Source organism: Acyrthosiphon pisum, chromosome A1 (genome assembly GCF_005508785.2).
Source record: "Acyrthosiphon pisum isolate AL4f chromosome A1, pea_aphid_22Mar2018_4r6ur, whole genome shotgun sequence".
NCBI lineage: Eukaryota > Metazoa > Arthropoda > Insecta > Hemiptera > Aphididae > Acyrthosiphon > Acyrthosiphon pisum.
The window spans coordinates 85510915-85523125 of record NC_042494.1 but is presented as its reverse complement, the minus strand read 5'-3'; the positions used below and the strand labels follow the sequence as shown (position 1 = coordinate 85523125).

General features: G+C 31.1%; 1 protein-coding gene across 1 annotated transcript in view; it reads right to left on the bottom strand.

Annotated features, from left to right (window-relative positions):
• LOC100164914 (ATP-binding cassette sub-family G member 5) overlaps positions 1–12211 on the bottom strand; it is a 20937-nt gene extending 8726 nt beyond the window's left edge. The window contains exons 1-6 of the mRNA XM_001944060.5: positions 11963–12211; positions 11105–11455; positions 10753–11025; positions 5618–5846; positions 2402–2519; positions 2228–2321 (exon numbers count right to left, since the gene is read on the bottom strand). Of these exons, the coding sequence (XP_001944095.2) occupies positions 2228–2321; positions 2402–2519; positions 5618–5846; positions 10753–11025; positions 11105–11455; positions 11963–12149 (1252 nt within the window). The 5' untranslated portion in view covers positions 12150–12211. The remainder of the gene's footprint in view (positions 1–2227; positions 2322–2401; positions 2520–5617; positions 5847–10752; positions 11026–11104; positions 11456–11962) is intronic.

The following is a 12211-nucleotide window of genomic DNA, read 5'->3' as shown; positions in this document are numbered from 1 at the left end:
TAGGTACTATATCTAGTATATCCCCGATCGCTTATGTAATTTAAGATAAACGACGGCTAAGATTTTTGAACCCCAGTAAAGTACATACGCGCAGTCACGTCACTATATTTTGTGATAAAAAAAATGTTCAGCTTACATGTGCCACAAAACTCCCAAAAAGTGGAAGACAAATTCACCCAGTAACAAAAGCCCTTTTGGCTATTTTAATTTTGAAAACATATATTTGAATTCCTTAATCTCTTTTCTAGATTATATAGGAAATGGATCTATGATCTTTAGTATTGTTTAATTAGTATTATAGTACCAGAGTAATTTTCTTTTTTTTTCAAAATTCACTTTTACTTTTGAATTACTAAAAAGTACTAAAAAATAAAAATCGCTTCCAACAAAACACACAAAAAACGGAGAAATTGTAATGTTTTTTTCGAAATTAAAATTGGATTTCTGGAAGTATATTTTTTTCCGCTTATTGATCTAATTGCACGAAAAAACTACCAGCTTTCAACAGTCCTATTATAAATATTTATATTGTATCGAGTCTTTGTGTCACGATGACGTGTATAAATAATTAAAGACCAATTTCCACGATTAGCAATTTTTCTAAAATACTGTAAAAAAAAATTGTTAAAAACAGGCTCATAACATTTTTAGAAAAATATGAACTCCTTTCAAAATAGAAGTTTGGTTTTAGACCAAGCTTGGGAACGGATAATGCTTTATATAGTGCAACACATTTTATAAAAAACGCTCAAAACAACAGTAAGAAAGTAATCGTGATTTTTCTTGATTTGTCCAAAGCATTTGATACTGTTAATCATAAAAAATTAATTAATATTTTACCTAACTTTGGTATTACTGTAACAAGTCAAAGTTGGTGCATAAGCTATTTGTAAAATAGAAAGCAAACTGTTTGGATTAATGGTATTATTGGTATTACTGGTGATGAATTATATATAAACTGTGGTGTTCCTCAAGGAAGTGTTTTAGGTCAACTTTTATTCATTTTGTACATAAATCATATGTGTAATTTGGACATTGATGGACGAATAGTAACATATTATGCAGATGATACTTGTTTACTTTTTGTGGAGATTCTTAGGGCGATGTTAGAACCAAAGCTACTCATGAATCCAAAATTGTTGTGGAATTTTTAAAACATAGAAGGTTATCTATAAATTTAAAAAAAACTATGTTTATGAACTTATAAGCACAAATAATATTAAGATGGAATCTCCATGTGAATAACATAGTTATGCGTCTTCGAAGTCTGAATTACAGTTTCTATAAGTTACGTTAAGTTGTATCTGTTCATGTAATACGAACTGTATGTTTAGTTTTATATCAAGAAATATTTCAATATGGTCTGTTAATCTGGGGAGGGCTCTCTGATAACGCACTAAAACCTTTATTGCTTCAACAACGACGGATAGTGCGCGTATGTCTTCAAAAAACAAATTATAATATGTTGAACAACTATAGTCATTAAAGGAGTTCAACGTATTACCAGTTGACCTTGTATTCAAAAAAATTGCTATATGGTGGGTAGTTAAAAATTTAGATCAGTGGGTTGATAAAAATGAAATTAATAATAAAAGAGCTTTTCGATCGTAAGATGCTAAAACATCACTATTTAAAAAATCAATTGGTAAAAAATTTGTTAGCTATCTTGGTACTAAATATTACTGTTCTATGCAGCCCTTCTCAATAAAGAAGAATATTTATATTAAATTCAAACATAATAACGTTGAAATAATAATTGTAGAATAGTTATCTGTATCTTTAATTAATATAACTTAAGTTAACTTTATTTATTTTTGTTTTCGAAAATGTTCTTTCTTTCTTTTTTTTCCTTTTTTTCTCTATCGTATAATTACGTAATAATTATATTTAACTTTAGTTTTTAAATATAAGTAATAAGTATTAGTTTTGTAACTCTATCTTCGCCACAAGCACAGCTTACAGAAGATAGATAATTCAAATGTATAATGTATAATTGTATATTTGTTTTCTTTAAATAAAAAAAATTTAAAAAAATTGTATACATATAGTATTTAGGTAAATTATAATATATGCTCGATAATTTTCTCCTGGATTGTTGGGATAATATATTTTTACTTAATATTTAGTTTTTTAAGCATTTTTTCATCGTTATTTTCTTTACATCAATGTACCTTCGTTATATACTTTTATGCCGTTAGCTACTTATTATTGTATGATAATTACTTACACGTGTACGCCGTAGTGAATATCGAAGTCAAATACGTCGTCGTTATGCACGTCAACAGCAGACCACTGCGGGACATAAACGTCGTCTGGTAGTCCTAAATGGTACAAATGTTAAAATTATACTCCACTAAATAATTCAGGGGGATGGAATAATGCAACACCGTCGGCTACTTACCTTAATGTCGTGGAAAAATATCCAAACCAATAGGAACGCGATGGGCATGGCGATGAGTCGGGCTGACAAGTAGAACAGAGCTTGCCAGGAACATCCGAAAGTGGATGCGAACTGGCGTCTAAAAAGTATATAGTTTTTTTTAATTAAAGGCTTTACCACAGTTTTGAAGTGAAGTAGATAATATTTTATGGGTAGATATTATGCTGATGCTGTCGCTTAAGTATTGTAGATGTTAAAGGCGACAAAAGTTTTCATCCTCCCCTTCATTTAAAAATAAGACTATCGGCATTTTTATCTGTACTACTTGTATAATATAACATTAAGTTTAAAAATATTTTAGTCAAATTTGGTTAGCTGATTTAGATTTTTAATAAAAAACTATAACATTTGTTTTCGAACAATAATTATTTTTATTGCGGATAGCCAATTAGAATAGGTATCTATATACCGTAATAACTTTTTCACAAATCTATTATCATGTAACAACAAATGGCTAAAATTTTAATTGCTCATAAAACAATCGCAACCCCTCAAAATCGTGGGTCTTATCCTCATATATATTCTATGGCCTGTGTTCATTATTATTTATTTTATAAATGAATAAACTATTAATTTTCAAAGGACGATGGGTATAACGAAAGAAGGCCGAGCATACCCATAAATTATGATTTATTTACAACATATAGGTACCTACTATTAGCGTAGTATGTATATATTATAAATATATATTATTATGATGTTCTATATGAATATGCTGCAAAATAAACTATAAAAATAATATACGCTTAATTCATGTTTAATATTTGCATTCTAATTAATTAATATGTGTCCAGACGTTCGGTTAATTATTGTTGTTATTATTTAGTAGGTATGTTATTAAATGTAGTATACATTACTTAAAGCTATATAATGTTCATGCGTTCATGCTGGGTCAATTATAGGTATATTTTAAGTTTGTACAAATTGTGTAAGAGTATCCCGCGGGAACATTTTTTTTAGACAATCGTGTTAGCATCACCTACATTTCAGCGGTTGAAATCAGAACAATTCTGTTGACACGACATGGATTTTTTCGCTAAAGAGAACGGTGGTTGCCATTTACAACAATATTATTATATTATCCCGAGGTGAAATAATAAATCTATGACAGTACCTATATAATATATAGTACGTAAAAATACATTCGTGGGAAAACATTAACGATACAATTGATCGGGTCAGTTGAGTAAATAATTTATAATATTAACTACTTATGTCTTATACCTACGAGTATATTATAATATACAATGCCGATGAGATCAATTTAGGTATTAATGTTTCATGATATTGCAGTTTGTGTAGAAGATTATAATTTTGTTTTAAAGTTATAAACTATACAAATATAGCCGTATAGGTTGGACGTTGTCACGTGCTCACGTTGGTTGTAGGTGCTTAGATCGATATATAGGCATTACCATCAATCAATTATAATTTTATTTCTAGTCATTAACTAAAGACATACATTTATACTTAAATACGTTGGTAATTTTCTTGTATTAGGTTACTGCAGTACAGTGGCGTCTTTAGGAATTTGTCATGGGGAGGGTCCAGATAATTTTTAGAAAACAGAACTGCGGGGGGGGGGCAAAGCCCTCCAACCACCAAATTACCCTTTAATAAATAAATATGCCATATGTATAAGACAATTTGAAATTTTTGAGTTTTAATTATTAAATAATAATATGTACAAAATAAATTTAAAAAAAGCGGGTAAATGGATGTCGCTCTGCTGTACAGTAGGTTACAAGTGGATCAATGTATAATGGATTATATTTAACTTGAATTCAATGATATTATATTGTGAATTTATATTATTATAGTCTGTAAGTTGAATTAATATTGAAATATTATAATTTTTTATTCGTTTCTATGGTGATATACAAAGCGTTAGAAATTAAAATCCCATTTTTAGCGGTTTTTCATAATTTTTCGCTGGTTTTTCCCGTGGCATTAAAGAACTATTGAGAAAATCAAAAAATGACCTTCCTAAAGTACTATCTTGATCCAATTTTCTAAACGATGAGGTACTATATATTCAAATTGAAGCACTCCTTCTGGTAGAAAAGTTGTATACAGAATACAAAAAAAAAAATAAACACCATTGTAAAACCACTAGCTTCATTATTCCGCTCAGAATCCAATATTATTTGTTATAACATAACTTTTATAAAAATATTTCCTAAAATATATTACTTCATTCATAGTTTATCTTAGATAACTTTTCAACCTTTCTAAGGTTGAAAAAGATCTCTCTGGAGTGGCTGTAGATACTGGCAATGTACAAAACTACAAAAATATTTGAATTAAAAAATGAACTCGTTATTTTTCAACCATTTTTGGTACCAAACTGATAAAAAAAATCACAATATTAATTGAAAATTTTGATTACTGAAGTTTCCGTATCATATGATGAAATTTGTTTTTCTTAATCATGTAAAACACAATATTTAACATGTACGAAATTTTTTCCTGAATATTTTTTTATTAGATAGGTTATAACACCGGTAAACTACAGTATACGTATACATATATTGTTATTAAAATTTAACTGTGCGGGTACTAAAGAAAACATTTTCCCTCTTTTATTCCAGTCGAAAAACTAACGGTGAATATTCTAAATGTGCTCTCTATATAAACGAAAACGTACCTAATGGGTTTTTTTGTGATTTGATTCGTTAGAAAATTGTAAACATGTGGATATATGGGTATTTATTATGCGGCACGAGTACAATAATAATAATGTTTGTGATTCGAAAAAACTACATTTTACAGCTCTATATAATATGAAATAACTGCAGTTGTAATGTTTTTCTTTATAAATACTTTTGTTATTGAATACAAACGTATTATTATTTTTAAGTAAGTATATAGCATTGCTACAGAGGGTAATGATTTTGTTTCGTTTCGGTGTCGTAAAAAACGTAAAACGAGCGGCGACGGCATTGCAAATTTGACGTTCGTTGTTCGACGGCAATAATGGGTCATTGTTGCGAAATCGAGCGAGTCGTGTCATAAATGTAAAGAAAAACCTATCGGTTATGACTCGCGATGTGTAATCGTTTTTTCTCCGGGTGTACGATAAAAAAATATACAATTATAAATCGTCAATCGTTCGCCGAACCGAAAAACGTGTTACGTGTTCATATTATATTATATATTATTTCTGCTGCAACTTACTGGTATAACGTCATTCCGATTTGTGTGGTCGAAGACCCCTGTGCCGAATATGGATACGGATGTGAGTTGGGTTGGTGGTCATTGGGCGGTGACCCGAGGAGCACAGACATTGCAGACGACTTCCTGTAGGGCGCCCCTTCCATTTTAAACTTCTCCACCAGCGCCACGATTTGTGCATTGGACTCGACGAACCTCTCGCGAGATCGTCGATCTACCGTTGACAAACACACTGTGAACAGATTACGGATGATCGATCGCTCGCATAGTACATTTCGTATAATATATTATATTATTATCATAATATGTCCTGCGACTTGCAATTTCGAAAACCTAAAAACATATCCGGTGCAGGTACACACGTGGTTGTTCAGCTGTAGTATTTTTTGTATAAATTAAACTTTTACATTAAAAAAAAATATATTATCATTTTATTTATGGACTTTGGACATGATCAACGATAATTTTTTTTTATATCGCTGACCTCTATATATTAACTATATTGAGTAACCGAATAGAATGCATACTATTTAAAGTGTCCATAAATAATCACCGACTTAGCACATAATTGTATAGTAAATATTGTGCCTATATACGTCAAATCATGTGACAAACGAGATCTTCCAAGATTATCATGTTTGTGTATAGATTAACCTGCGTCCTGCGTATTATCTATGGTTTTGTTCGAAATTATGCAAGCACGACTTTTACATTGGCGATTAGTTACAGATGTTTTAGCATGGATCTAATTTGTTGTCTCAAATTATTAACGTATGATGAAAATTGAACTACCTGAGTATTCTTTGAAATCGTTTCTGAAATATTTTAAAACTATAATTTATATTTATACAATATAATAAATTATTAACTAATACGTAATAATAGTGTAAAATGATTTTTAATATACATATAGTATGCATTTTGTTATAATATAATAAACACAACGTTGCAGATGTTTACATTCACCATGACTAAATAGTAAATAATAACCAAATCGTTTAACTCTGAAAAAAACGATAGAATTAGCACAATAGCGTCGGATGATTCAAGATTCCATCACATATTATGCGACCTTATCATCACCACCATCATTGGCAACCATGATTTAAGTACGGTATTATTAACTACATTCTACCTATATTAATAAAATTATTATTATGTCTGACATATATAATCATACCAATTTTTTAAAATCTGGAAATGTATTAGACGTACCTATTTTTGAGTTTTGACTAAACCTCAATATTTTGATGTACACATATTGACATATGAATTAAAACTTAAAGGTTATAGTCTCATAGGTATCTCAATAAATTCAATACGTTATGTAATATAAATTATTAAATACAAAATATCATATATCAAGTATAGTATAAATATTAAAATTGGAAAATTGTGATTTTATTTTAGATTTATCGTAGTATAATAGTAACTAGAAGAGTTCAAAATAATTATCTTTTACTCTGGGCCAAAGACAACTTCTTGCACACTGCCACACTGCAGATCTTCATACTAGAAGACTGCCAATTCCCATAGTATCTATATTAAATAGGTACTTCTGTTTAACATCGTTTTAGGTTTCTAAACATGAGTTTAGATGATCTTATATGAGTTATATTCCTCGATCTCCAGTGTGTCCGTCCGTTAGTTATTTATTAGTACATAGTTACGATTGTTGATATTAAGATAGTTACTTATTTTCCCTATATTAGTATATTATATATTTTATATAGATTCATACGAGCCAAAATATTCTACCAAAGTATTAAAATTACCAAATTCTGTTTAAAATGTATTTGGAATTATACTTAATTACATTTTATTAAAAATTAAAATACGTTTGGAAACACTACAATGGCACATAATAATAATTATTATATAAGGAGGCGGGGTGGCCGAACGGACTAAGGCGTCGATGGCGACGAGCACCGACGCCGGTTCGATCTCAGCCACGGGCTGCATTTTTCTTTGGGCAGTCATGGTGTCCGGAAAGAGAGGCCCCCATCCCCCGGACATGGCAAATACCTACGGGTGCCCATTTTAATATTCTGCCAAACACAAAAACGTGTTCCTCCAACCATTCCCAACCATACCAAAAACCCTACTGTACCATCCTACAGTTAATGGCCTCAGTTGCCAGACTTAAGACTGAAAAAAAATAATTATTATATAAATATATTTTATTCAGTTATATAATATTGCACAGACAGTAAAGCTTTACGTTGGTATGTAGACTGTAGAGTAACTTATTTTGGTTAATGTTTAACTGTAAACATGCATGCATTATAAACACATCAATAAATTGAGCTCATATAGTAATATAAAATATTAAAATGAAAAATATCCATGTTACATTATTAAATAATCAAAGCAATTTAAATTGCAATGGTTATTTTACGGTGACCAGCGTCCAGAACAAGAACAACGCTATGTACCTAAATATGATACACTTACGCAGATAATATGTATATGAGGTAGGTAGTTGGTACTATTATAAGTATATTGCATACGTGAATGTATATAATGTGCATGTACAATCATAAACATGTACCTACATTTATGCATTTAGGTAAGCTATTATGAAGATGAGGCAATCTATAACAACCTACTATTTTATAATATCTAAATATCTTATATACGATTATTGCATAAAACATTCTTCAATAACACGATTAACTGTAATATAAAATTAACCCACATGATTATTTTGAAAACATTGAACTTTTTCAAATGTTTTAAAAATGTAATAAATATTTTAGACATATCCAGACACGCGTTATATTGTACACTTGTCATAGAGTTCGATAGAGACGTAGGTACTGTTTTTTTTAACCCCGCCAAATGTCTATGGAATTTCAAAAATAATTTTCTTTGCTAAACATAAAATATTATATGGTGTATAAAGTATTTTACATCATAGTTTAAAATCCATAGAACTTTCTTCCTATAATGTAGTATGTATAGTATCTGTATTGACTGGATATGATATGTGTGATGTGTCATTCGTAGAATAAATCTAATTAACATTTTAAAATATATTTTGTAAACGTGCCGAATAATTTATTAGTTTAAATTTGAGTTTTTACAAGTTGTACCTAGTTAATTCTTTTGTATACTATTATACTATTAGTATTCTAATATCATGTGTTCCCTATTACTGTAAAAATAAAATAAAAATGGTTTCAGTAAGCCCTGTACATGGCTGTTTATAGTACTCTATAGACGTATAGTGTGTTTGCCTTTACTGATCGTTACAATTGAGTTTAATGCGATATAAGCCATTGAAGAATATAGATATCTAGTAGATAGGACAGACAGTGGCGTCATTTCAGTTTTTGAGAGAAGGGCAACATTTTTGACTGGCCCATAATAAAACTGAAAAAAACCGCTCGCTAACAATTACATTACATTACATTACAATTGCATTTTTATCTCAATAGTATTTTTACATTATTTTATACTTAGTAGTTACCATAGGCGTAACTAGGGGGGCTTGGGGGGGGGGGGGGGGTTAAGCCCCCTAACTTTGATTGTAGCCCCTCCTGTGATAATTCCTATACTCCCCATCAATGGTAGCTAAATTTACAAATTTTATATTTTTTGGTTGCTATTCTAAAATTATGAAAAAAAAATCACGGACAAAACGTAAAATAAAAAATCCACGGTCTCAGTGGACAAATTTTTTTGCATTTTTTGATTTTGAGTTAAACTATACACTTACCTACGTAATGGTAATATACATATTTTACGCGTGGTCCGCGATCTATCGCAGATACCTGATAATGATATACTGTGCGCAATGCGCATAATAAAAAAACCTAGCAATAGCAAAGCATTAATAAGCATTAATAAAACAGCTACTATTAAAATAAAATATTAATCAATTGACTTACATTTATATTGCATTAATAAGCAATTAATGTGACTACGTGTTTGGGGGGGGGGTAAGGGGCGGACCCCACCACTTAATTTACTTATTATAAAAATTGTAGGACTGAAGCCCCCCTAACTTTGAGGTTAAGTTACGCCTATGGTAGTTGCTATCACGGTTATCTGAGATAACCGTGGTTAGTGGTTAATGGTTACTATTCATAGGCATAAATAACCCATTTTTTAAGAGATAACAATGACTAATTAATTAATACATAATATATAGAGGGATACCTAAATATATTACCTATTAGCTATTATATGAAGGCCCAAGACTAGCCCATACCAGGCCCGACAATGACGATGGGGGCAAATTACGCAACTAAGGACAGACATGGCAAATTTTACGTTCAGAATACTTTATTTTACTCTATTATTTTTAATATTGTAGTGAATTTATTAAATGTAAGAATATTATCTAAGGTTCTACGTAAGTTTTTTTTATATTTTAACGAGCTCTGCAGGTGAGCCCCGTTTCGGGAGTACCCTTGGTTGAGATAAAATTTAGGTACATAATTGAATATTTCTTGTTGTAAGTCAGTTGTCTAATGTTGTTACCAATCACCAATGATCACTTAGATTTTAGAGCTATAGACATATCTGGAATGTTTTTTTTTATTTTTATGTAGAAAATTTATTGAAAGCTGAATTTAGTTGTCTAGTTATCGGGTGTAAATCGGACTGGAAAATCCGCGAACAGCAGATTGAAGAAGGTGCATACTGAAAATCTGGTGTTATTAATTGTATATAAAATAGTGTTAAGTTTAAACCTGTATTTGAGTTTCATCAGTCATTATAAACATAAATCGGACTACGGGAAGCAAGTTATAAGCATGATTATAAAATTTACAAAAGTGCTAGTTGGTTGGAAAATCATTGCAATGCCTTGAAAAGTTAACAATCAATGTATGGTAATTTTAAATTATTTCAACAAAATACTATTGAAGCTACGTGTATAATAAGTACTCGTACAATACATATTTTAATAAAAAATTGAAGTAACATTATTTTACTAACATTTTTTTATAATATTAGAGAACAAGCATCGTGATAAATTTTTATAAAATTATTACATATATAAAATTTGAATTTATACTAAAAACAAATTGGAGTGTTTCAGTGGCCAATGTTTAGCCATAATACTTAAAACTAATAACTATACATAATAACTGATATATAGTTTTAGTTGAAAAATATATTGTACTCACAATAGTACATAAGCGGATTTTCCATTTCTGGGCACGGAAAGCCAACCGCTCGGAAATAGTCCAACATCATTCTAGTCGGTCCCGCGTAAACCAAGTCACCCAAACACAAGTAAGCAACGCGTTCAAGAAACGGAAAAACATCCGATCTTGGTTTTTCCATAGTGAGTATTACGGCCCGCCCTCTGCGCTTTGCGTGGCTGCTAACCATAGACACGACCAAGTACGTAGTCAACGGGTCCAATCCAGCGGTCGGCTCGTCCAACAACAATAACACTGTTGTGCAAAAATATTCCACATTACTATGCATAACCTGTTATTTAATATAGGATCTCGTATATAGAGCAGTTTTTACCTGGATCTTTGACTAATTGCGTTCCGATCACTAGCCGTCTGTACTCACCTTCGGTCAATGCCTCTACACTGTGTCTGGACACTTGACTCAGGGCCAAGTCTGCTAACACTTGTCTGACCCTAGAGTCTTTAACGTAGCCACTGACCTGTGAGCCAATAGATAAGTTAGCTGCGTAGTGTAGCGTTTGCTGTACAGACAACGATGGGACAAGATCAGCTCGGTGGCCAACATACGCACAACATTGGTTAAACATAGCTTGCGTAAGAGGTCTCCCATCCAAGAGGATTTGACCGCGAGAAAGCCCCTTGCTTCGTCTGGCAATGACTTCTAAAAGTGCTCGTTTACCACTGCCTATATAAGGTCAAATAATAATTTAAAGTTAATTTATAATATAATATAGGTATATAAGTACTACCATAATACCATCCACGAAACGGTAATATATATCTAATGATATATTGATACTGTTTACGTAAACATAGATCAAGGCTAATATAGCGTCAGAGCTTTTGAGATTTATTTCGTAACAATTTGATGTGGTTATTTTAAATAATTAAAATAAAACCGCAATTACTATTATTTCCGTACAAAATATTTCATATTTAATTTTAATTTAATAAATACGATAATTTAATTTTATAATTGTACTTATGAAAATTACTATCATATGATATTTGAGCTAATAAATCATGAGTTTTGAAATTAAATTAGAAAGCATAAGATTTGTACAATTACAGGACTGTAGGAGTTTAAAATGGTTTAATAGCATCCCTCACGCCTCTGTTTTTTTTGTAATACAGCAATAAAAGTAGGTGGTATCCGGTGATGATCGCTGTAATATTATGATATTATGTTTACCTTTTGATCCCAGTATGGCCATCACTTCGCCAGCTCGAACTTCCAACGTGATATCCTTGAGTATGAGCCCAGTCTGCACGGACCCGAACAGCCTTTGGAAACATGAGGCGGGCTCTACCTGGCCCGTGTGGAATATGTTGTTCAGCTCTAGAGAATAATCACCACCGATCATTTTCGATGGTTTCATCGTAACTGAACAGCGCGTCAGCAGTCAGCACACAGTTACGTTGCGTATGCAGCACAAGAACT